Here is a 25,723-nt window from a genome sequence, read left to right on the forward strand (position 1 = left end):
CCGCTGCCGGCCCCTGCGCTCCCTCCTGGCCCCATGCCACCTCTGCCGGCCCCTGCGGTCCCTGCTGGCCCTCTGGCACCGCTGCTGGCCTGTGCGGTCATGGGTGGCCCCCTGTCTCCGTGGCCAGCCTAGCAGGGCATCCTCAGGACAGCGGTGCCGGCCCCCCCAGTCACTCCTCCTGCTGCGTCCCCGCCGCCGGCCCGCCAGCTCACTTTCAGGCCAGTGCTGCTGCCCCCGGCGGGCTCTCTTAGCCCCTTGCCAGCCCCGGAGGTCCCTCCTGGGCCAGCCCAGCCGCCCCCAGGGGTCACTGCTGGGCCTCAGTCAGCCCCAGCAATTAGTTGAAGCCCCAGAGCACCCTGGCCCCCCAAAACCTTCACTGCTGGGCCCTGGACAGCCGTGCCAACAAAAGCGGCCCCTCATGGGCCCAGAACAGCCTCACCCACCCAAGCGGCCACTCCTGGGCCCAAAGCAACCCTGCCAGCCCTTGCAGTCCCTTCTGGGCCCCAGCCAGCCCTGCAAACCCCAGCCATTACTCCCCATCCCGGAGCGCCCGTCACTCCTGGGCCGGCCAGCCCCGCCCCGTCGGCCCCTCCTGGGGCCCCCGAGCCAGCCGCGGCGGTCACTGCTGGACCTGGTTCGGGCCCATCAGCCGCAGCTCTCCCTCCTGGCACTGGGCCGTCCCTGCAGGCCCCTGAGGTCACGACGGACTCGATCCTCCACCCCTGCGGTGGCCCGCCAGGCCCCGTCTGTGAGTCCTGGAGCCTGATGCCCGCGTTCTAGACCACCCTGGGTGTGGCCGTGCCGGGCAGATGTGCTGCCTGACGGGCCAGAGGCCTTCTCCAGACAGGCCAGGCTGTTTGCGGTTGGAAACTGAGGCTCCGCAGAGGCAGCCCCCTGCAGGGCCGCCACCAGGCTGAGGCCCACCTGCACCAGGAAGAGAGAGAGGACCCCAGCACCCTCCCACCTCCCTGCCATGCCTGCCCCTGTCGTGCCCGCTACTTTGGGACGCGCACACTCCTGGGAGCGTGGACACGGCTGCCCCGAGGGCTCGGGCTTATTGGAGGGGTTCCTCAGTGTCTCTCTGTGCCTCGGAAGTGCCCACGTGTCCTCGTATGTCAGAGTCTGTGCACACCCACGCTGGGTGTGCTGCCCTGCAAGTGTGTGTGTGTGAGCGTGTGCGTGCATGTATGTGGTGTGTGTACACACGTGTCGGGGTGTGCCAGCTGCAGGCCTTGCGCTCCTTGGGCCCTAACTCATTTGGCCAGTGTGCATTCCATGCTCCTGGGCAGAATGTGGGCCCAGCTGGAGCCAGGCCACAGGTCCCGCTCACCTCCCCTCTGGCAAAGGGCCATGATGTGTGTCCATCTCCAGGGTTCTGTGAATGCAGGGAGGGGACACGGGGGGCACTCAGGGCTGTCTGTGGCCAAGTAGGAGCTGCTGGTAATAGGAGGGTGTCCTCCCCCACCCCCTCAACTCTGCATCCGCCCCAGTGGCGAGGCCCTGAAGTGGAGGCAGAGTCTCCCGTGCCCCCCAGCTCTGGACCAGGAGGGCGGGGGCTATTCTTGGAATGACTCCTCCTGGCCTCGTACTCAGCCCGTGCAGCTTTCCAGATGTTGGCCCCCCAGGATGTTCCCTGTCGGGACAGACCTCACACTACAGGGCGTTTTCTGCCCTCCGCCCATCCCACACCTGTGCTCAGGGGTCGCCCGTTCCTCACCCCAGACCCTTGGCTCAGGGCAGTCCCACACTGGTGCTCCTGGAGTCCTGGGCATGAGGCAAAAGCTGAGCTGTGACTCTCCAGAATTTGAGGGTCTCTGGAGGAGGGGTTGCAGCCCTTTCTGGAGAGCAGCGTCAGCTCCCTGGGGTGCCCTGGCTGGGCTCCCAGCAGCCCTTTGTATGCCTAGTCTCACTGGGCCACGACGGCCGCTCCAGTGCTGACCCTGTTCATGGAGGCTTGGAGGTGCCCCCCACCCACCCCATTTGCTCATGAGGACACTGACCCTCCGGGGTCCCCACTGGCTGGGTGTGGGGGCCGCCCAACGCCCAGAGCAGGGCTTACGGGCATCTGGTCCTCACCCAGGGTCTTCCAGAAACGCGGGGCTTATTTTTCTGATTAAAGAAAATAAAAAGTGCCGTGCCATTATTTTTATGACAGCATCAGTGAGTGTGTGTCATACGTGAAGTGATTTATTCCGACAAGTGGTTTTCTGCGCATCTGGACTTGCCTCCTGTTCACTGCATTCCTGTCGAGCAGCAGGAAAGCAGCCTGGGGAGGCGGCGCCCAGGGAGGGGTGCATAGCCTGGACACGGCTCACCATGCTGTGCGGCGTGCGTGGGGGGGGGCTGCGCTCGCCATCGTCACCCAGCAGACCATCTCAGCAAGCCCCCGCGTCCTGCCGTGTCCCACAGAGCAGCTGCTCGGGACACTCCTGGGGTTCCCACGTTCTCCTCCCTCCTCCTGACCTGAGAGTGGCGGTGCTGGGATCTCTGCTCTCTGGTCTTGTGCAGGCCCGTGGGCAGGCCAGGCAGGTGTGAGGGGACGCAGCTGCTGCCCTTCTAGGCCCTCTGCTCTGGGAGTGTGGCCCTGGCACTTGAATGCCTACGTGCGGGGGGGATACAGAATTGACAAGGCTCGTCAGCAGGAGAGGGTGGGAGACTGCAGCCTCCTGGGCCGGGCCCACCCCTTCCCCATCCAGAACGGCCCCACTGTGAGTGAGCCCTATGGTGCCCTTGGGCCCCCCTGTTCCTTGCCTGCTTATTTCTGAACCATCCGAACCCAGAGGGGTCCCCTGGGGCCACAACTGGGTTCAAAGTGATAGGACCCTGAGGGGAGGGCCCTTTGGGGAGGCACCTCCTTGCTGTTGGGGGACTAGACCACATATGCCACGTCCTGGGGGTGCCGCTGCCAGCCGCATTGCCATGAGGAGACGAGGGTCCTGGGTGGCCAGATTTTGGAGGTTTCTGAGAGCAGCCGGTGATGCGGGTTTTTCTGTGGATTTGGAGATTTTGAAATGTTCGTGGCTCATTCCAACGTTTGAACCACCGTGCTGGACGAAGGACACAGCTGTGTGGGCCCTGCGTGGCCTGGGGGTAGAGGTTTGGGCCCTGGCAGCTTACATGGCCCCAAGGCCAGAGGTGTGGGGTGTGGCCTGCCACGTCCTGGGGAGAATGGGGGCAGCTTGGCCTGAAGATTGGGGGTAGGTTGAGTCCTTGGGGGTGATGTGGGTCTGAGGGAGATCCAGGGTTGCTCCAGGGGGCCCCTTGAATGGAGACAGGAGCCTGGGTGCAGCTCTGCTGGGGTCTCCCTCCAAGCCCTATAGCTCACCTCTCATAAACCCCCCACCCCCACCCCCGTCTGCAAATGGGGCCCTGAGGAGGAGACCATGCCTGGTCCCTGCTAGGCCGGTGACGAGCAAGGGCAGTGGTGGCGGGTGTGGTTGTTCGCTGGGAGGAAGGAGACCCCTCGGCAGACCTGGTGGAAGGTGGGAGAGCCCTGGGAGGGGCGGGGCCCGGGCATGGGGACAGCCCTGGCGGGCCTCACCCAGCGCTCGCCTGGGACACCCAGTCCAGGATTTCCGGGAGGAGCTTGTCTGCACCGTGCACACATCCGTGTGTGTGCGTGTACATGTATGCTTCTGCCGAGTGTGGACGTGCTCCGTGAGCAGGCTTTGAGCTCAGATAAATGTCAGGGCGGTCCTGACAAGTCCCGCCCTCTCACTCGGAAGCCCCAGGGAGAAGGAGCCCCTGGACTGCCCCACCGCTCACTGACCAAGGATTCCACCCGCACCTCCGTTACCAGGGGCTGCTCCAGACACAGAAGAGGCATCCGGGCCCGTGCGGACCAGCCCTGCCCCATGGAGCTCGGTTCTAGTAGCCACAGAAAGTGTCTCAGTCCCTTAATGTGTTAGAGGGGCCGGCCTGCATCCAGGCTACAGCACTGCTTAGCTGGGCAGAGAAACGGGCCCGCCCTCCTGGCCTGGCCAGAGGCTGCAGTGACCCCCACACGTCCACACAGCTTGCCAAAACCAGGGGGCTTTAAGGAAGGCAGTGGTCATGTCTCACCCCCCACTTTGCCTGGGGGATTTGTCAAGAACCCTGCCCCAGGCCCAGGGTTGGGGTGCCGAGACTGAGGGGCACCACCAGCCTCCTCGAGGGGCCACGGGACCTTGTTGAAGACACCTCGGAGCCTGCAGATAGAGCGTAACAGCAGTGCCGTGTGATGGGGTCGTGGCGAGAGCCACACAGTTGTGAACATCTTGTGGCCGCGTTGAAATTAAAGAACAGGTGACAGAATTAATATGTAATTTTCTGTGTTCAAAGTAGGGTCAGTGGGACGTTTTTCCCTCTCTTGATAGCAAGTCTTAGGAAGGTGGTGTGTGTGTCGCTCTTCTCCGTTCCGACCCGCCCATTCACGTGCTCCGGAACCACGTGGCTTCGAGCCTGTGGGATGTGGAGGGTCCACAGTGACCTGTCTCCCTGAGTCTCTTCTCGCGCTCATGGCTCATAGCTCGCGCGCAGCCAGCCTGTGGTTTGAATCCCTGCCACTGGCCCGCAGAACAGCGTGGTCAGCCCAGAAGCTGCCCTCGGATACCACAGCCCCTGTCGCCGAGCACGAATGGGCCAGAAGACGTCAGGACGTAAGCCGCCTCCGACCTCAGGGGTGAGCTGGCGTCTGCCTACGTGATGGGCCGGAAACAGGCAGCCGCCTTTCCCTGCTCCCCGCCCCCACGCAAGGCCAGTCCTTGGCTTCCACCTTCTAAATGTCTCTCCGAATGAGACTTCATTGGAAAATAACTCAGTGGAAGTGGCCATCAGAATTCATCGTCCGTGCTCAGTCACCCCTGGTGCCCGTGCTGGAGGAGGAGACAGGTGTGAGGCTGGTGGGCGCCAGGAACTGGAGAGGGTGGACCCGAAGAAAGGAATGACACAGACAAGAGTGGGCATTCATGAACCAGGAAACAGTGGAGAACACGGGCAAGGCCCCAAGTTATTCTGAGCCGCGGCTGGACAGGGGAAGAACAGAGGTCCCCAGGGCCCGGGGTTGGCCCGAGAGAGGGGGCCGCGCCGCAGCTGCCTAGACAGGCACCGGGAGTCGCCAGCCGAGGGGAGGCTGCGGGGGAGATGTGGCCTGACCCTGCGGACGAGACGAGGCGGACGACTGCGTGGGCCTGTATCTGTGGAGGAAATCAGCTCTGCAGCGCGGATGTGTGCGCGGGAGAAGGCGGACCTCCCACCCTGCAGGCCGGGGTGGGCGCCGGCATCGCCTCTCGCATCGCTGGCCACACTCAGGACGTAGTGGCGTGGTTACCTGCCTGTTTCCGACGAGGTGGAGGATGGCAGGCCGAACCGCAGGGACGCAGCCTGGTCGCCTGAGACTGCAGGGTGCTGGGTGGGCCGGTGTTCACACCCAGGCAGCTCCGTTCCTGCAGCCCGTGCCTGTGCCCCTTCCCGTGACTGTGGCCGCCACTGGCCTCCCGGGCTCTGGCTCCCTGCCGTCTGTAGGAAGCGAGGTTCTTCTACGGAGCCCATTGGAGCATGTCCTCCCCCTCTGCCCTCAGTAAAGTCCCGATTCCTGGGGACCTGAGGCCCCCTCCTGCCCCAGCGTGCCTTCCTTTTGGCTGACTGATGAACCCCGACGTTCCGCTTCCCTCTCCTCCAGGCCCCTCGTGCCCTGTGCCGCTGTGTTCGCTCACGGCCCAGCTGCAGGACCTGGGCCTGGCAGAGGCAGATGCTGGGGGAGGCGGGTGGGGGTCGTGGCAGAGCTCTGGAGGCCCACAGTGGCCGTCCGTGTCCCGTTAGTACTGGGCACCAGGGGACTCGCATCCTGGCGGGAGCCGCCTCTGGCTCTGGCGCTGGGCGGCCTTGGGCAGCCGACTCCACCCCTCAGGGCCTGCTCTTCCCTTCTGTGCCGCGGGGTGATGTCACTCCTCGCTCAGGGCTGTGGGTTAGAGCAATAATTAAGTGAAGTCTCAGAGCAGCGGCTGGCTCCTACTTGCGGAGACAGTTGCCCTGTCCCCGACTCCTTCCCGCACCAGGGTTGCCACTGAACGGCCAGGGGCTCAGACCCCACCTCTCCTCCCTTCAGGCCCGTTTCCCCGTCCATCCGTCGGGGGAGCATCCTCAATGCCTCACACACGCCTGTGCCCGGTGCAGGCGGGGGCGTCTCTCAGCTGTCATGGTGGGACTGCCCTCGTTCTCTCACTCACCTCCGAGCCAGACCGCTCAGCAGGCTGGGGCTCAGGTGCAAGCGCTGAACTCCCACCCCAGACGGGGTGCTCACGGGAGCCGAGAGTCGGGCCCTGCGCGGCCTGGGGGGGCTTGAGAGGGTGGGGCGAGATGGGATGCAGGGTGGCAGGCACCGGCCCCCCTGGCCCCACCTGGCCTGCCAGGTCATCACAGCGCTGCCTCAGAGGGAAGGGCTCACCATTCAGCACGAGCTTCCTGGCCTTCCCTGTCTGGGCCCCAGGATGCCGCAGGGAGCAAGACAGAAGACAGTCCCTACCTTCACGAAGCTTGAAGTCCAGTGGGGAGGACAGGTGTGAAACAGGTGGAGGGATTTTGAGGTGCCCACAGGCCTGCCCATGAAGGGAGAAGGGCCTACCGTGGAGGAGGGATCAGGGAGCCTCTCCCAGCACGCCCGGGGAGCGGCCGAGTGCCTGGCACTCGGGAGGGCGCCATCCTGCACAGGCGCCGCTGGGGCTGGTAAGCAGGGCGTGAGCCGATGGTGTTCCTAGGATCACGTGCTGGCAGTGGACGGGCCAGCCCCCCACTGTGGGCAGCCGCCGAGTGGGAGGCTTCTGTGGGCACAAGGGGGCTCTGGGTGGCTTGAATCAGGTTAGTTTTTCAGAAAGACGGGGACCAAGCAGGTGATGGAGGCTGGCTGGAGCCCAGGGGGCCCTGCGTCAGTCCACTCATACAGTTGTGGGGGCCGGACACGGCGGCTCGTCTTGTCCCTCTGCCAAGGGGGGGCCACACCCGGACACACACAGGGCTTACCCACAGCTCGTGTCCCCCAGAGCCTGCTGTCCCTGCGTCGTCTTGGGTGGTGGCCTCAGCAGCATCCCTCATGATCTGTGGTCCGTCTTACCCATCTGTCCATGTTCGGCCTGTCCATCATCCACCCATCGACCCGTCCAAGTCTCCATGGAAAAGCAGGGAGCGTGGAAGGCGTGGCCAGCCTTGGAGAGAGCAGTTTGTGTCTCGGGACCTGGCTGTCCATGGGAACACTCCCACTGCCTGAGCCCCCTTCCCTGCGCCAGGCCCTGTGTCAGGTCGTCCGGGACAGACTCACAGCCTAATGCAGGAGACAGACACGCCAACCAGTGACCCTGCTTCACTTGCAGAGTGACACGTGGGGCCACGGGATCCTGGACGGTCCCTTGCCCAGCCTTGTCGATGCAGTGGCCAGGGTATCGGGAAGGATTTCTGGAAGAAGCAGGGCCCAAGCTTATCACCTGAGTAGGTGTTGGCCCTCCCAGAGGAGTGGGAGCACTGGGATCTCCTCACATTGGTTGCATTTGACCCCACGTGCAGCCCTAAGAACTCCCCCCATGAGTCTCAGCGGGCTGCAGGACCACGCTTCACCAGTGGACTCTGCCATCAGTCAGGGGACGCCAGCCTGAAAACACCCAAGCTTAGCCATGACCCGTTTTTCACTTTCTAAGAGGGGTGTTGAGCGCACACAGCAGAGCCCAGGGCTGTGTATGCAGTCCTGTATGTGGCTGGGGGCCTTTGTACTCCAGCACTCGCCTGCTCCTGCCTGCCAGGCCCGCCCTGCCTCCCGAGTGTGTTTGCACTGTCCGCATGAAGGGCCCCTCCCTGGGCTGGCTTGCTCTGCGGCCTTGCCCCAAGCGCTGGGGCTCCCTGAGGCAGCCTCCACCCACGTTCACCGTAGAACCGGACCTAGAGTCCAGGCCTCTGCCGGGCATGGGTTCAGGCGCTGGAGCTGAGAGGGGCACGCGCGGAACAGAACACAGCAGTCATATGACGCGTTCTGAGCTGTGATGTGCCGTGGGGATGGCCGTGGTCGCATGTGCCAGGTGGGATGGGGGGCAGGTTCTGCGGGGTCAGGAGGCCCCACTGAGCCCCAGGGACCTGGGTGCCTGTTGCCAGTGGGAAGAGCACGTAGTAGGGGATCCCGGGGGACAACCAGGCCTGGAGACACACGAGGGGGCTTCCTGGGCAGAGCTATAAGTTTACAGCCCTGGCCTGGGATGCTGACGTCCAGGGAGCAAGGGGCTTACCAGCCATGGGCAGTCCTGTCTGCCCAGGGGCACTGCTGGGTCCCACCTCCTGGGCCCTTTCTTAGCAGCGTCCTGTGGACTGGCCACCCACTCCCCTCACCCCCAACAGCCCCCACCCCTGTGGCCTGATCGCCAAGTGCCGCCACATGCTGCTTGTCTGGCCTGGTTTGCTCGGCTGCCGGCCCAGGAGGTAGACTCTTCCTCCTGGAATGTGCGGGGGAGCCTGGTCCGAGGGCGCTGTGGGGGGAAGTCAGGGAAGGATGGGTATGTGAGGAGGTGTCTTGGGAGGGGTTCTTCGCGGGTGAATTGCTGTGGCCTTGCTCTTGCTGCCAGAGAGCTCAGAAGCCCAGGTTGCTCCTGGTGTGCCCCAGCCTGAGAGTGGTGTCCCTAACCCCACAGTCTGCTGGCAGTGCCCTGTGACACCGGTCTGTGGGGATTGTTCTCTCCCCACCTTTCTGGGAGCCATGACCTGGTCCTGCCAGAGGGAGGGCAACGCCATACCTCTACATGGCCCTCAGTCAGCACCAGTCTGAGGGCGCGCTCTGGTGGCATGCCACCTTGCGGGAGTCGACGGCTACAAGAATTTACAAGCCGGTTTTCAGACTATGGTGTGTTTACACCGCAGAAGCTACGGATGCTCCGTGTTCGGGCTCCCCTCCCCTCAGGGAGCCTATCTTTCTCTGTTCTCCACTCTTCCTGTTAGTCTCCTCCTCCTTCTCCTCCTCCTCCTTCTTTTTAGAGATTTTATTTATTTAAGAGAGAGAGACAGCAGGAGCAAGGGAGCAGGGCAGAGGGAGAGGGAGAGGCAGACTTCCCCGCTGAACAGGGAGCCCGACGCGGGGCTCGATCCCAGGACCCTGGGATCATGACCTGAGCTGAAGACAGATGCTTTACCGACTGAGCCACCCGGGTGCCCCTCCTGTTAGCCTTTTGACTTGCCTCCACACCTTTCAGAAGTCACTTTCTCAGTAAAGCCCTCTCTGGCAGCCCCATCTTTTTTCCTCTGCTGTTGTCTTGGTACTTGTGACTGCCTGCTAACCACGTGCCAGTCTTTCTCCATAGGCTTCAGGAGGATGGGAATGTGTGTGTTGTGTTCGCTGCCCAGAACAGAGCCAGTTCATAGGCACCCTGTAAGCACTGGGTGGCTGGGCAGACAGGTGGATGAGTGGTGAATGGATAGGTAGACAGGTGGATGGATGGATGGAATGATGTGTGGATGGATGGAGGGGTAGGTAGGTGGACAGGTGGGTGGGTAGATGGTTGGGCCCATTGATGAATAGGTCGGGGGTGGACTGATGGGTGGGTGGGTGGATGGATGAGTGGGTGGGCGGATGGATGTATAGATGGATAGGTCAGTGGCTGAATAGTTGGGTGGGTGGGTGGGTGGATGGATGGGCAGATGGATGAATGGATGGGTGGGTGGATGAATGGTTGGATGGATGAGTGGACGGACCACGAGGCTCAGTGGGGGGCACAGGGGCTCCCCCTAGCCTCCCAGAGCAATCAGGGCACCCTCTGGCCCTGGACGTGGACTTGAAGGCCCAGGGACTCTGATACCTCTCCAGCTCCAGCTGGAAGCAGAGGTGTGCCATCCCTGACCCCACCCTCAGCATAGCTGGCCAGCAACATTTCTAAGCAGTTAGGGAAGCAGGCGTGTCTACAGAACAGCCAAACCCCAGCTCGTGCTGTTTGGGGTCCTGGCCTGGGGACAGAAGCAGGTAACCGGCCATCCCATTGTGTCTGGGATTGGGGTGGTTCCCAAGACGCAGGACTCAGTTTTACAGGACTTTCTGGGAAATAAGGCTTTCAGAGCCAAAACTGGCCCCCTGAGGAAGGGTGACAGACCCCAGCCTGCCCCTCCTGCAGGGTACCACTGAGGAGTCAGTCTGAGGCATCCTTTCTGGGGCCCGGCTCAGAGAGCAGACAGGCTGTTTGTGTGTGTGAAGTGGAATGTGGCATCCTCCCTCTTCCAATTTCAGCTGTGTGGGGGTTGTAGCTTAGCCTCTCCATCCCCTCTCCCCTTACCGGGTAAACTTGTGCAGTGAACAATGTTCACAACCGTATGTGGCAGTCCTGCACTGGTCCTTTCCTGTCCCTGCACTTCTTTAGGTCTAGCTTTTCTCTCCTGGGGCAGGGACCCTGCCCTGGGCTCAACCTGAGCTGCTGTCCCCCAGCAGTGAGTGTGGGGCTCATGGGGGTGATTACTAATGATCAAAGCCCCGGATCTCAGCTGGAGCCACGCAGAGTCTCCCAGAGGGCCTGGTGACATGGTTTGAGTTTCAAATTCAGTAAGCCTGATGTGGGTCCTGAAAATGCAGATTTGTGCTCCTAACAAGTTCCCGGGTGCCGCTGATGCTGCTGGCTCAGGGACCCCACTCTGAGAAGCACTGGACAATAGCTCTTGGTTTCTTAGGAGGCTCCCCCCAGCAAGGCAGCAAGGAAGGGCCCACTTTGGGGGAGGGCTGCTGTGGGTTCCAGAGCAGTGCGCGAGCCTGCGGGTGACAACAGTGACACCTGGTGGCTTCTTGGTGCCGGCCCAGGGCTCAGGCAGCTAGACCTGCATCTCCCACACGCCCGCACGCACACGCACACACTGCACCACACACACGGCATTGCACGCACACGGCATCGCACGCACTGCATCACACGCTCACTGTATCAGACACACTGCATCGCGCACACACACGCCCCATCACATGTGAGGGGCTCGATGGGCACCCCCATTTCACAGGTGAGGAAGCTGAGCCACGGGGGCAGTCAGAAGAGGCCACGCTGGCAGGGTCTGGATGTGCAGCACTTAGCTGAGCAGGATGGAGCAAGGGAGGCAGGGGTCCCACAGGCCTGTGATGTGGGGGCTTCTGCCTGGAGTGGGGCCAGGACCCCGCCCTTGGCCTGCCTCAGGGAAGGAGGGTGGTGCTGAGGCCTGGGCCTCCCTTGGGCCCTCCACCTGAGGTCTTGGGCTGTGGATTGCGGACACTGGTTCTGTCTTGTCATTTATGCTCTGGTGGGTCATGGCTTTGGGGGCTATATCCCCATCTGGGGACCTGGGGTGGCCCTGGGAGCAGGGGCTCTGAGGGGCTGCCTCAAGAGAGGCTCTGGCTGAGCCGCTGTGGGGTCTACAGGAGGAGGGGCCTAGGTCCTGAGGGTGTTTCCACGGGACTCATGAATGTTCTAGATCATAGCCAGTGTGCCTTGCAGACCCATCCTGACCTTTGGCCCAGTCAGGGTCTCCAGGCTGGAGGGTGCTTGAGACAGAATGGCTGGATGTGGAGGACTGGCCGTCAGCTCCGGACCTGGCCAGGCCTTGGGGACCCTGGTCACGGGGCGGATTCTGTGCGTTCTTGTGCTCATGGGCACTGGACTGAGCGAGGAGGCTTGGGGGCGAAGAGGAGGGCAGGACACTCACAGGCCCCGAGGTGTCTGCACGCTGGCCCACAGGGTGCTGGGCAGCACCAGGGAGAGGGGTCAGCAGCCACCTGGGTCTACTCCAAGGAAGACGCCAGGCACACAGACGGGGCGCGGATGGTCTGTGGTTGCCATAGACCGCCGACATAGAGGACGGAGCTGTGGGAACGCTCCAGAATAGGGAGGCTGGGGGGTCGGCAGGTGATGGGACCCCAGACAGTGAATGGGGGAGCCCAGGACACCTGGGCCACGTGGTTGGGGGGTGGTGACTCCCTGGCTGCGGGAGGTCAGCGTTGGGGCTGAGCTGCAGCGGGCTGAAGTTACTTCCCAGTGAAAAGGAAAAGAGGGACAGTGATGCTGGGTCCACTTAACCTTCTGGGCTTGGTGTGGCTGTCTGTAAAGGTGGGCACAAGCGTCTGATCAGGGCTTCTGCGTGAGGAGCGGGAGATGCCGGCCAACATACGCCAGAGCAGCAGCCGTCCTCCTGGACACAGCGCGGGGGCACAGAGAGGTCTAGCAGTGGCCCTCGGTCACACAGTGGGGAGTGGCTCGTGCACACCCAGCTGTGCAGACCTGGGACTGTGCGGTGCTGGGTGCCACAAGGGTGCGTGAGCTGCCGCCGGCCTGCGCGGAGGCCCAGTGTCCAACTCCGCGGCGGGCGAGATGGGGCGGGGCGGCCCACCGCCTCCAGGAAACCAGGGCAGAGCTCGCAGCGGCATTATGTCATCATGTGCCGTCTGCTTTTCTGGCTGTTTCTTTCCGCTCCAAGTGGTAAATGGTTAGCTCTGCAGAGTCTTGCCCCTGCTGCCCTCTCCCTGGGCCGTGGCCCGGGGCTCAGTGTGGGTGAGCAGGTCAGGGCAGGGGTGAGGAGCCTGACCCTGGCTGTGCCCTTACCCTGCCCCCATAGGCAGAGGGCTTGGGTCTGTGTTTGCTGAGCCTGCTTCTCCCTGTCCCCAGATGAAGGTCACTGCGTCCAGAGGGGGCGACCGCCACAGTGGGGATGACAGCCTCCACGAAGCCACCAGCTCCCGGACGAGCAGTTCTCGGGACCAGCTCAGTGACGTGAGTGCCCCAGCCACTTGCTCAGCCAAACGCTCCTGTGTCCCTCGGGTGCCCCCAGCTGGCCCCCCACCTCCAGCAAACACTGCAGCCGGCATGCTTAGCACCTGAGAGTCTCACTCAGGGTTTTGCCTTTGCAATTAGCATTTTGCCTTTATTAAAACACGATTTTTCACTAATTAGGACTTCCCCGCTAGGAGAGGTTTAGATGAGGAACCCTGATGAGGCCCCAGCAAGAGCCACGGGGAGGCTCTTGTCCAGCTGGGGGCCTGCCCTGGCCCACAGGTGCTGCTGGCTGGGCAGTGGGCAGGGAGGCAGGGCCGTGCTGGGAACAGCGGAGGGAAGTGTTTCTGGCCTGCTGGGCGGGCCTGCTCCGCCCCTGGGAGCGAGGAGGTCCCGGTCTGGGGACAGAGAGTGCCCTAGAGGACAGGTCCCTGAGCCTTGATGACCTGGGCAGTGCACTTGGGACGTGGCCAGAAGTGGGAGTGCTGTGTACCCTCCAGGGCCCCTGGGTCTCCCTGGCCACAGCCACTTGGAGGAGGGAGTAGGTGGGCACAGCGAGGACTAGGATGGAGCTGGGGGAGAGGGGTCCCAGGAGGGGGCGCCGCCCCCCCAAGAGGCCTTTGTCTTCCTAGACCCCCAGCTGCAGAAGCGCAGAGGCGTGGGGCTGGGTTTCTGGCTGACTGAGTGCAGTGAGCGTCTCTCATTATCATCTCAATAGGGGCCTGGGGGCGCGGCCAGTGGGGGGAGGCCAGGAGGAGGGCCGAATTGCCAGGCTCCGGCTCCGAGCTTGTTGCCACAAGATGGGAAAATAGGCTGGTAATTGTCTGGGGCCGTGGGGCTGCCCTACTTCGGACTCTAATTGCCAGTGGGACACGTGAGGACGGATTCTGAGCACATTAGGGATGGCCCTAAGGGCGCACACTGGAGAGCAGTCACAGCACCCCACCCACCCCCGCCAGCAAGGCTTAGGAGTGGGGGCCCCCCTGCCAGGGTGAGCCCTCCCAGGACATGGCCAGGGTCTGTCTGGGGAAGGAAGGGTCCCAGAGCCCCGGCCGAGGCTGGATGGGGTGCTGCGTGCAGAGCGGAGCAGTCCAGGCTGCAGTGGGGGGACCCCTCCCCCCACCCCGTGGTCACCCACTGTCCTGGAGGAATCTGCAGCCAGGCCTCCATCCCTCCTAGCACGCTCTGGACCCTGGTCTGCGGTCCGGGAGGAGCCTGCACTGGCCCGCTGAGCACCTGCTCCTTAGTCACGCCCTGAACCACCCCCACATCCACCGGCCCTGTGGCCCTCTCCTGCGCCCTCTCCCCGCCCTGCAGAGGAATGCCCCTCCCCACGCAGCTGCCTGCAGGGCCCGGCTCCTCGCCGGTTTCTCCCCTGCGCATCTGAAATGCCCACCCAAGCCTGTTGGGTCTCCCTCAAGGGACCTCCCTGGGTGGCCACGGGTGTGCCCTGTAATCTCACTTCTGTGGCCCCGAGGTTACCTGTCCAGCTTCCCTTCCGGGAAGCCTGCCCCCAGCCCCCCCCCCCCCCAGCAACCCTGTGACCCTGGGAGGCTGGAGTCTGCTGGGCGGTCAGGGTTAGGCCCACCTGGGCACAGAGGGGTGGGCTGCAGACTGGAGCCATGGGACGGGTCTGCCTCCCTGCATTCCCGTGACTGGTAGAACCCTGTGGTTCAAGATGGAACCTGACCCTCTGGGAGGGGCCAAGATGTGCCCAAGGGCTGAGCCCATCTCTGGGGGGACATGGTGACTTTGCCTGCCCCTCTGTTGGGTTCACTGCACTGGGCTGAGCCACGTCTCCTGAGTGTCTGGAGGAAGGTTCTGAACACGGGTCCTCAGGCACAGGCACAAGGCCGCTGGGGCTCTGGGCCCTGGCCTCACGCCCCCTGCCCCCCGCCCCCCGGGAGTGGCCCTAGGGCTGTCAGCACCCCGGGACCGGGGCTCTGAAGAAGGCTCAGGTCCTGGGCCAAGGGGGGGTGTCCTCAGAAGAGCGGCCGCGGTTGGGGGCCGTGACCCTCCTGCTGACTGTGCTTCCTTCCCCGCAGAGCTCGACGCAGGCCGTCTCAGGCAGAGGCTACTCGGTAAGTGTGCCGACCTCCCTGCCCCCCCCCACCCCCGCCGCTGGCTGGACCCCTGCGTGCCCTGTGCCTCTGCAGCCCGCAGCCGTCCCACACGCTGCCCCTGGAGCCACACACCTCAGGGTGGTCCTGGCCCTGCGGGGCGGGGGGGGGCACGCCGGCAGAGATAGGGAGGGGGCATCCCACACCTCTGGGTCCTGCCCTGGGATAGACCAGCTGACCCTCATTCCCTGACTTCCTTGAGGGCTCTGCCTTCGGGTCCTGCCAGGAGGCACTCAGAGTGAGGGACACCGAGCAGCCGCCCCCCCAGGGACCTGACATCCCCGTGTGTGCTCCATGCTCGCCCTGGACTTGGGCATGAGGCCCCTGGGCCCGGGGGCAGGAGGTGGCTGGCCGGCGCCTGCCGGTTCCAGCTCTGTGGGGGCCACCTCCCTACACCCGCCCCCTGCCCCTCCCCTGCCCCTGCCCCTCCCCTACTTCCCTACTTCCCTACTTCCCCTTTAGCCTCCCTGCCCCTCCCCTCCTTGCTTCTTCCCAGCCAGCCCCAGGGAGGCAGCTCCAGCTCCCTTTTCCTAGGACTCCTCGTTTCCTTTGCGCCTTCGGAAGTTGGAGGAACGTTAACGACGCCATAAAACCCAGAGCTCCATAAAAGCTATTTGTGCGGATTTACAGCTGTTTGGGCTCATTGGGGGGCGGGGCCTGGGCTCCGCCTGCCTCATCCCCCCCCCCCCGCAGCCCCTGATTTACTGCGAGCTCCACAGTTCCAGTCAGGCTGGGCTGCTTCTCTAAATCACATCAGCTTTTTATAGGATATGTAATTAACCCACTGATTTTCTGTGTGGCAGGGACACCGTGCGCCCCTGGGCCTCCCCTGACCCCCAGCCGCCCTGACCTCAGGGTCAGGTGGGTCAGGTGCAGTGTTTTCTAGCATTGCACCTGGTGGACTGTACGCTTCTGGGTGGTGGTCACATACTGATGCAGGAGGGGTGTCTCCCCAGGGGAGCCCTGCCCTCCTTGGGTCCCTGGTCACAGCCATGGGTGGCAGCCCTGCCCTGCCCCTTCCTCCCACTGGTCGGGCTGTCTCAGCGTATCAACTGCTCCTGGACAGAGTGGCACTCTGGGCTGTGCCAGCACTGGGCTCCCGCTGGGGACAGAAAAGGCAGACCTGCCAGTGTGGGAAGTGGCTGGCGATAACACACTGTGTGATGCAGGTCGGGATTGGGGAGAGTGAGGGGCCAGGACCCCCAGCTGTGGGTGAGGTAAGGGGTGTGTGCTAGCCACAGAGGGTCCCAGAGGGGCCAGGCCCAGGGACGCCCCATTTGGAGCCTCCTTCCAGGTCTGAGAGCCCCTGGGCAGCTGGGGTCTCCCTGCCCCGAGCCTCCTTGCCAGAGCCACTGGGCAGTCCTTCTGCTTCCAAATTGCCTGTGTTACTCATGGTCTTTTCCCCAGAGAGCTCCTTTGAGTATTTCCTGGAGAAGAATCCATAATTAATGTGCCAGCTGCTTGTAGCTTAACCTCCCATGGCCACTGCACGGGAGTGAGAGGTGGTAGCAGGGACAGGCCCAGCCTGCTGCTGGGGCCGTGGGGGTTCCTATGTGTGCACACCAGGCACTGGCATGTGCAGGTGTGCATGCTGGTCCCTGGCATGTGCAGGTGTGTGTGCATTAGGCCCTGGGATGAACAGGTGTGCGTGCTGGTCCCTGGTGTGAGCAGGTGTGCATGCTGGTCCCTGGCGTGAGCAGGTGTGCGTGCTGGTCCCTGGCGTGAGCAGGCGTGTGTGCATTAGGCCCTGGTGTGAGCAGGTGTGCGTGCATTAGGCCCTGGTGTGAGCAGGTGTGCGTGCATTAGGCCCTGGTGTGAGCAGGTGTGCGTGCTGGTCCCTGTGTGTGTGTATCAGGCCCTGGCGTGAGCAGGTGTGCCTGCTGGTCCCTGGCGTGAGCAGGTGTGTGTGCATTAGGCCCTGGCATGAGCAGGTGTGCGTGCTGGTCCCTGGCGTGAGCAGGTGTGTGTGCATTAGGCCCTGGGATGAACAGGTGTGCATGCTGGTCCCTGTGTGTGTGCATTAGGCCCTGGCGTGAGCAGGTGTGCGTGCTGGTCCCTGGTGTGAGCAGGTGTGCGTGCTGGTCCCTGGCATGAGCAGGTGTGTGTGCATTAGGCCCTGGGATGAACAGGTGTGCATGCTGGTCCCTGTGTGTGTGCATTAGGCCCTGGCATGAGCAGGTGTGCATGCTGGTCCCTGGCGTGAGCAGGTGTGTGTGCATCAGGCCCTGGGATGAACAGGTGTGCGTGCTGGTCCCTGTGTGTGTGTATTAGGCCCTGGCGTGAGCAGGTGTGCGTGCTGGTCCCTGGCGTGAGCAGGTGTGCTGCTGGTCCCTGGTGTGAGCAGGTGTGCGTGCTGGTCCCTGACATGAGCAGGTGTGTGTGCATTAGGCCCTGGCGTGAGCAGGTGTGCGTGCTGGTCCCTGGCGTGAGCAGGTGTGTGTGCATTAGGCCCTGGTGTGAGCAGGTGTGTGTGCCTGTCCCTGGTGTGTGCTGGTAGGCCCTGCAGGGTGTGGGTGGTTGGCCTGGCCCTCCCAGAAGCAGAGGTGCGTCTGGCACTGGAGCAGCCAGAAACAACCCAGGTGACCCTTATCCAGTAGGAGTAGGCAGGATGGGGGCAGGTGGGTGGCCAGGCCCAGGCCTGGCAAGCACTGTGAGCTCAGCACCCAGATCTCTATGTGCACTAGTCTCCCAGAGCTGTCTGTGGCTGCTGGCGCTACCCACCAGGGGCGTGAGGGCTGGGCCAGCTGGACTGGGCAGAAGGGGCTGCGACCCTGCCTCTAAATCCAGTCCCACCATGGGACCCTCGGACACTTGAGCGTGCACACTGAGGTCGAGGCCTGTGCTTGCGTGCGCGTGCGGGCGTGTGCATGCATGTTCCAGTGGGTAGGTCGTGTGGCTTCTGCCTGCACCTGCCCTGTGTGCAGCTCGTGGGTGGCTCTGTGAGAGGAGACTGTGTGCCATGTCCCCTGTGTCTCCGTGTCACGGCTGTGCACACCTGCACATACCAGTGTCCCGTGTTTCTTTTTGGGCCGTCTGCATGTCCATCTGGAAGGGGGTGTGTGTGCCACGAGTGTATCTGTGCATAAGTGACGGGCATGGCACAGGTGCCTGTGTGGCCTGTGGCTTCGCATGCCGGTATGCAAGTGTGCCCCAGGGGCCTTGCTTGTGGGTGTCTAAGTGGGGCTTCAGGCTCGGCAGGGCTCATGTCTGTCCCCAGCAGTGTCCCTGCACTAGTGACCCAGGGCAGTTGTCATCTGACCTGCTTTATAGACCGTACTTAAAGGGATTTAATTCTGTGAGGTTTATCCCCAGCAAATCCCCAGTTATTGCTCATCCTTGACAGCTTGTCCCGAAAGCCTGGTGCAGCCTCCCCAGCACACCTCAGATGCTCCTTAGTGCCAGGAGATCAGTTGGAAAGTGATTTTCTCCATTCGGCTGCTGGCAGCTGCGGACGTGACGACCCACCCCCCTCTGAAGCAGGGTGTGGGGGCTCCTTTATGAAAGGGAGATGCGGAGCTGGATGCCTGCCGGGGCTGGGAGGCCAGCCGAGTGTGGTGCATGGTGTGTTCTGGAAGGGGCCTGTGCCCACAGAGGCTGTGGGGCTGCGGACAGGAGCAGGGGCAGAATAGCAGTGATGCCACTGGCCGCCACCTGCAATGAGCCCGGGAGGCCTCAGGCCCTCCACGAGGACGTTGTCACCAAGGCAATGACCCCTGAACCGCTAGGTAAGGATGCTGAGGTGCAGGGGTCAGAGAACCCACCCCACGTGCCCCCGAGGGCCCGAGCTGAGACCCGGAGCAGGCGGGCCAGTCCGCAGGTCCCCTCCCTTCCCAGGACCATCCTGGGGCTCTCAAACCTCCTCTCCCGTGCGCCCTCCTCCCTTCCACCAGTGTTTACTGAACTGAATGGCCAGTGTCCCTGCCCCGCGGGCCTCACCGTGCCGTGGAGAAGATGGTGCATCAAGCCGATAAGAACTGCTCCTAGTTGGAGGCGGTGAGGGCAGCGGCGACCAGGTGGTAGGGAAGGGCGAGGCCAGGCTGCAGGTGGCCACAAGTGTACATGGGGTGGGGGGGGCAGGGGGAGGCCTCTCAACCCTGCTAGTGACCCTGGAGCAGCCAGTGTGAAGGCCGTGCGGTGGGAGGGGTCCACCTTCCCATGCGAAGCGCAGCAAGGGGCAGGGGGCTGCCGTGAGAGGTGAGGGCCGGGCGGGGCTGAGGGTGGGCCTCAGGTGAAGCTCTCACTTTGATGCAGGAGGAGTTCCCAGCAGAGCAGGGCAGGTTGGGGAGGAAGGGGCGTCCGCCTCCTCCCCAGGCCAGGCAGCCGGGAGGCCAAGCGGGTGTGTGCGGGAGAGCCGGCCTCAGGCCAGGCGCAGAAGGGCACAGGATGCCCACCGGCTCCTCTGCGGTGGGCCGGCCCCCCTCTACACCTGCCCCGGCAGCACCCCTGCACAGGGGATAATGAGCCAATTGGCTTGATTGCCTTTGGGGGATTTTTGGAAATTCATTTCCAGGTTTCGGTTGGGCTGCAGACCACTAATTTCCTAGCAGCTCCAGCCGCAGCACCAGCCTCCCGCCTGGAGCCCAGCTGGTGCTGGCCACAGGGCCATGGAGGAGGCTGCCGTGGCCGGCGGTGTGTCCCTGGCTGCCCCCCTCCCCCCGCACCTCAGCGCCTGGGCAGCAGGGCAGAGCTGGCGCTGTGCTGGTACAGCCCCGTCTAGGGGGACCCACAGCCCTGTTCCTTCACACCCGTGCCCGGGCCTCCGTCCCCCTCCCCCCCATGTGGGCTTCCGTGTGTGGTCCCTGCACGGGCTGGTGAGGCCTCCTCAGGGCCTGGCGCTGGAACCAGCGTCCCCAGGGGAGGGAGCATGGGTGGTGTGGCTCCCGCACTCTCTCATCACCAGACCTGCCTGGACTTACGGGACAGGGCCGAGGCCCCTTTTCTCAGCAGGAGGGTGCCCACACTTTGTGAGACGGGTACAGGCTGATGTGGGGTACACTCCACCACACGGAGCCCTATACCCGGGGGAGAAGGGGCACAGGGGGCTTGTACACGTGTGCACATGTGCAGCGGGGGGGCCTCGGGCCACCCCTTCCTCCCAGGGGTGGAAGCTCCTGGCTCTGCACCTGCTTTCCCACCCTGGGTCACCCAAGCCCTGGCAGGAGGGGTGCAGCCTGCTCTGCCCGAGGTCACCGGATGGGTATACAGGCCACTTGTCGGGTTTGCCTCTCGAGCCAGGGACCTCTGTGGTTATAATGGGGGGGGGTGCAGCATGAGATGGGGTGGACCCAGGTCCCACTGAGGTGTCAGACTGCAGGAGGGTGGGTGGGTGTGTGCAGTGAAGCCCTTAGCCAGCTGTACTCCTCGGGGGGCTGGCAGGGAGGTGCCTGGGGTGCCCCTCGCCGTCCTGAGACCTGTCGGCTCCCCAGGAGTGGCCCAGCACTCACGGTCCCCAGCCGCCCCCCTGAACGGCATAGGCCTCCGCTGACCCCCGCTGCGCTGGCAGGCCCCGAAGCAGGCTCTGTCTATACAAGGCAGGTTTATGATGTCCATTACCCTGCTCCTTGGGCCACTTCTGAGCGGCCGTCATTTGTACAAAAGCAATAAAAACCAGTCAGCCTCTCCCTGGAGTCGGGGAGCTGCATTCTGCTCACGACCTCTGAGCACGGGGGCAGTCCTTAGCTGGCTGCTGGTGCCGCCGTTCGGGCTGGCAGGGACGGCCGGGTGTGTTCGAGCACGGTGTCCTTACCTGTGATGCAGCCCCGGCCTGGCCTGGCTCTTGTCAGATCTCCCGTCCACTGCCCCTGCACCCACCCTTCACTCAGCCCACGTCCTAAGGCCCTGGGATGCAGCCGTGGCCCACAACTGTCCAGCTGATAGGGCACGGAAGTCCTTCCCTGTGGGTTGGTAAGGAGCCCTGTGTCCCTGTCCCCCAGCACTTACGCCGTGGCTGGAGTCAGGGGGCCCAGCCCTGCCTGCCCGCACTGCCTCATCAGGCTGGTGGTAATGTTGTGAACATGGCCTTTGGGTGCATCCAAGAGTGTATTTGCAGGGAAGCCGGCCTGCTGCCGAGACAGACGAGGGTGTGGCCCAGCACAGCCGGGCGGGCCCTTTCGTGCGTGCTCAGCAGAAGTGGCCGGAGGGGGGGCCCCGTTCCTGAGCCCCCTTCCTGTGGCGGTCCTGCAGCCCCCACTCCCACCAACTAGATTGCAGGTTCTTCCAGAAAGGGGGCAACAGTGAGTTGCTGTGTACCCCCAGACAGAGCAGGACAGAACAGAGGATGAAAAGATAAGCAGGTGACCTGCCCTGCCCAGTGCTTTAGCTGGTGGCAAGTGCTGAGGAGAAAGATGCACCAGGCAGAGGAGGTGCTGTTGTGTGGGGGGTGCTTAGAGAGGTGCTGGTGTCGAGGGGGAGGGTGCTGGTGTCGAGGGGGAGGGGTGCTGGTGTCGAGGGGGAGGGGTGCTGGTGTCTGGGGGGAGGGGTGCTGGTGTTGAGTGGGAGTACTGGTGTCGAGGGGGAGGGTACTGGTGTCGAGGGGGAGGGGTGCTAATGTCGAGGGGGAGGGCTGCTCCGTCTCCGGTTATGTCCTTGTCAGCAGGCTCTGCAGGCAGCTGTGTGTGTCTGCAGGTTTGGGGCAATCACATGGGAACATTTCTGAACCTCGTCTTTCTGTGGCTGTTCTCTGCAGGTAGCCTGGTCCTTGTCCCCTCGCTCTGCTGTCCCAGATAGAGGTCAGCCTGGCCAGGGCGGGTGTGCACCAGGTGCACCAGGGTCGCATGCCCTTCCCATCCCAGGGTGCTGGGGACTTACCCTGCTGGTCAGAGAAACTTCCCACGCCCACCCCTTTGTCCTGCCAGGTGCTGGAGGTGGACAGGAGCGGTCCCTCTGGAAGGAGGCGCCACTGGCATCTTGACCCACCCTGCTGGTGTTCCGCCCCCCCCATCCCCACTCACAGAGCGGTGCTGCAGATGTGCTGGGGCCGCAGGCATCCAGGAGCCCCCAGAGGTCACAGTCAGGTCACAGCAGCACAGACCAGGTCAGCCCCTGGCCCCTCCCAGCCCTGGGACCCAGGGCCTTGGGCAAGGAAGGGACCGTACCTGGCCCAGCAGGATGGCTGGGACCACACTCTGTTGCTATCAGAACAGGTGTCAGAGCTGCCTGCAAAAGTCATGTATGGCTCCCGGGCACCGGGATTGGGGACAGGGATGGGGAGCCAGATGCCATCTGCCCCCTCCCCCACCCATAGCCCTCCCTTTGGGGAGGGACAGCTGGGCAAAGTCAGGCAGGGATCTCAGGTGTAGGGGAGGAGTGTGAGGCAGCCATGGGGCTGGGGCCTCCATTTTCTCTGCAAGAGGCTGGAGCACAGAGGGGGGAGCATCCCACGTGCTTGCTGTTCCTGCATTGCCCACGTCGTGGTACCCACAGAGCGCACATCACTGTGGAGCGCTACGTGTCTGTGACGATGCCGTGGCCTCAGCACCACCTGGCCCAGGAGGGCCCATCCCCTGGGGGTGCAAGCAGAGCCAACCTCTGGGTCCCTGCCCTAGTGGGCAGACAGTGGGAGAAAACCCATCAGCGGCAGGTGCTTTCAGATGGAGGTTGCTGGGAGTGAGTGTGCCCTGTGGTCAGAGAGGAGCTGGCAGGCGACATCAGGCTAAGCGCCATTTTGAGGTCAGGACCGAGTGGAAGAAGGAAGGGGCCACATGGAGGTTAAGGGGCCCAGCCAGCTCCCAGGGCTGACAAGGGGAGGCAGGCTTCAGGTAAGGCTGGTCCCAGCAACCCAAACACAGCCAGCCCATTGGGCCTTGTCTGGGCAGGTCACTCCGTGGGAGTTTTGGGGCGCTGTCAGCAAGAGGGGGCCTGGGTTCTGGGAGGCGTCCAGTGTGGCAGGGCAATCTCCTCCAGCTGGGGGCCTGGAGCCCTGGACTGCAGTTACCCATGACTTGGGGGTCACGCAGCTGTGTCCCATTTCTTGTGCTGCCATCCGAGCACGGCTTGGGTTTAGTGGCAGGAGAGCATACGTTCCTGAGAAACCAGCTCGTCCCTGTGGCATTGTCCAGCCATCTTTAAAATCCCCCTCCCCTCGTTATTTTATTTCAAACTGGCCACAGGCCCATAAAGAGAGTTCAGCCAAAGCCGCGGAGGGGCAGGCACCAGCCCACCTGCTGGTTCGGAGCAGCTGGCAGGAGAACGCCCCCAAGTGGGCTGGCGGGGGGTCAGGCACGTGGGTGGGCCACGGGTTTGGGCCTGCCTCCGTCACTTCACAGGGACTGCCAGGAGAAGCCACCCGGATGCCCCCTGCATCCCTGTCCCTGAAGACTCCAGCCTGCGCGCAGGGCCCCTCCTCTCACGCATTCCACAGGGAAGACCGTGCCACACTTTAGAAGCCGCTGCCCTCTAAGGGCTGCGTCCTAGTTGTCTTGTCCTGTCTCACTGCTTTGTGGACTCAGCTGTAGGGAATTGTGTCTCCATGGCATCCCCTGGAATCACCTGGGGACATCTGGCTGGGGCAGCGTGAGGCTGAGCCTTGGACAGCACGGTCACCCCGCGGTGTTCTCTTGGCTGGGCCTGCACTCAGCGTGGACTCCAGGAGGGGCTGTGGGGGCCACCATAGCCCCCTCGCCTTGCTGGGTCCTCCCCTGACACCCCCAGACAGGAACCTGCCTGCAGCCCTGCCCGCCCCCAGCCTGGGGGACGTCTCAGAGGGGCAGAGCAGCCACGCCCTCCCTCTGCTCCTGGCCTGAGGTGTGGGGGGTCACTAGGGCTTCCCGCCTCTGCCAGCCCCCGGCCTTCCTTCCCCATTCCGAATGAGCCCTCCGCTGGAGGTCCCTAGCGGGCTCTGCCTTCTTGCCCGGTGCCTGTGTTGACCCGCCGGCCCGGGCACTGGGAACAGCCAGGGCAATTTCGTTCTGAGCCAAGGACTCCCGTCCCACCAGGTGACCAGGCCCAGCCCTGTCCGCAGAGGCTGGACACAGGAGCCCTCACGGCAGGGGCCACACGTGCCAGGAGCCACTGCTGGAGGGAGGGCAGGCCTGGGTGCGAGGGTGGGCACGGGCGGGGCTGCTGGGAGCCTGGGTGCCAGGCGGAAGCTGAAATTCAATTACGTGGAACACGCAGAGTAGCTGGGGCACAGAAGGTTAGGAATTAATGTTAACACTGTTCTGGTTAAGACTTTTTGTGTTGATAAATAATTCATAAGGCAGTTAGCGCTTTGAGTCTGACAACAGGAGAATATATTAGTACAGTCGACTCCACGAAAGGTCAGCCGCGTGCGGCGGGGCTGCGGGCCATCTTTTATTCATTCTCTGACACGGGCTCGTTAATTCTTCCGGCCCAGCAAGGGCTGGTGGGAGAGCCGCTAACGAGAAGAAGGAAGCGTGGGCTTGATGTCTGACGTGCCGTCCGTGGGTGTGCAGGAGGAATGGACCAAGGGCCCGGTAAGGCCCCTGAGGTGGGAGCTGAGGGTCCCCTTGAGGCTTGGGGAGCCGGGAAGGGTCGGAAGAAGCTGTCAGGGCCCCCCAGCTCAGGAGTGTAACGCCGTGGCCGTTGGTGGTTTCCGCATGTTTATTGAGCACCTGCTGCACGTGAGGGGTGCTCCAGGCCCTGAGGTCAGAGGATTGAAGAAAACCCAGAAATCCCCACTCTCATGGGGGCCGTGGAAGGAAGGGCGGGTGGGAAACAGGAGGGATGAGTAAATGTGTGGCCTGTCAGAGCAAAAGTGCACAGAGTGGATGGAGCAGGAAGGGGAGAGAACGTGGAGGGGCCATCAGGCTAGGGTCCCGGGGTGCCACTGAGCGCCCCTGGGGGGATGGCATTCATACAGGCCCAGGAGCTTGACCACGTGTGTGGGGGCAGGAGCCCATGCGTGCATCCGCGTGGGTGTGCAGGTGTGTGCCCGCGAGGGCATCATGCGGGCAGGGGGAGGCCAGCTGTGTGGCCAGGAGCTGCTGCTGGGAATAGAGGGGCACAGAGCAGGGTGTGGAGGGGTGCAGGGGCAGCCCTGTTGGGGCTCAGACTCCCAGGAAGGGCAGGGCTGCCCCAGCTGCGGTAAGAGTTGGTGTCCAAGCACAGCCAGCAGCCTGGGCACCAGGCCTCCATCCGTCCAGGCAGGGGTGTCCTCCACGCCTGCTCTTGCCATGGGGCACTCCCCAAGTTCCTCCTCCCTGATAGGCGAGGGTATCGGACAGGGTATCCCACAAAGCAGTGCCCGGTTCTCCTTGATGTCTTTGGTTACTGCAACCAGAGAATATTAAAAGTCATTTGGGTTTTTCACACTGGTGCTGTGGGATGGCCCTCACTGTGAAACCCAGAACACCCTCGGAAGTGCTACCACCTTGAGACCAGCATTGGGAGCAGGAGGATAGGGCAGTTCAGACATCAGTGGTCAGAGCCCAAGTTGTTCCTCTATCTGTCCGTCCATCCATGTGTTCATTCCCTGCCAGCTCTGTCTGGGTACTGTGTGCACCATGCCAAGTCTTCCCTCCATCCGTCCATCCATCCATCCGTCCATGCGTCCAATCCCTGCCAGCTCCATCTGGGTACTGTGTGCACCATGCCAAGTCTTTCCTCCATCCATCCATCCATCCATCCGTCTGTCCATGCGTTCAATCCCTGCCAGCTCCATCTGGGTACTGTGTGCACCATGCCAAGTCTTCATCCATCCATCCATCCATCCATCCATCCATCTGTCCATGCGTTCAATCCCTGCCAGCTCCATCTGGGTACTGTGTGCACCATGCCAAGTCTTCCCTCCATCCGTCCATCCATCCATCCATCTGTCCATGCATTCAATCCCTGCCAGCTCCGTCTGGGTACTGTGTGCACCATGCTAAGTCTTCCCTCCATCCATCCATTCATCCATCCGTCCATGCATTCAATCCCTGCCAGCTCCATCTG

At 63.2% G+C, this 25,723-nt stretch overlaps 2 protein-coding genes across 2 annotated transcripts in view; both read left to right on the forward strand.

The window, feature by feature from the left end:
• Positions 1–25,723, forward strand: part of LOC103678893 (fibrosin-1-like protein) — an 86,567-nt gene that overhangs the window by 20,437 nt on the left and 40,407 nt on the right. Inside the window, 2 exon segments of the mRNA XM_040620059.1 lie at positions 12,606–12,710; positions 14,756–14,791. Coding sequence (XP_040475993.1) covers positions 12,606–12,710; positions 14,756–14,791 — 141 coding nt within the window.
• On the forward strand, positions 2–2,157 carry LOC121099880 (DBF4-type zinc finger-containing protein 2 homolog; the record flags this gene model as incomplete). Its single annotated transcript, XM_040619394.1, has 1 exon — positions 2–2,157. A coding segment is annotated over one exon (765 nt), but the record flags the coding sequence as incomplete, so codon positions are not given.

Source organism: Ursus maritimus, unplaced genomic scaffold, assembly GCF_017311325.1.
Source record: "Ursus maritimus isolate PB19 unplaced genomic scaffold, ASM1731132v1 scaffold_33, whole genome shotgun sequence".
Lineage (NCBI taxonomy): Eukaryota > Metazoa > Chordata > Mammalia > Carnivora > Ursidae > Ursus > Ursus maritimus.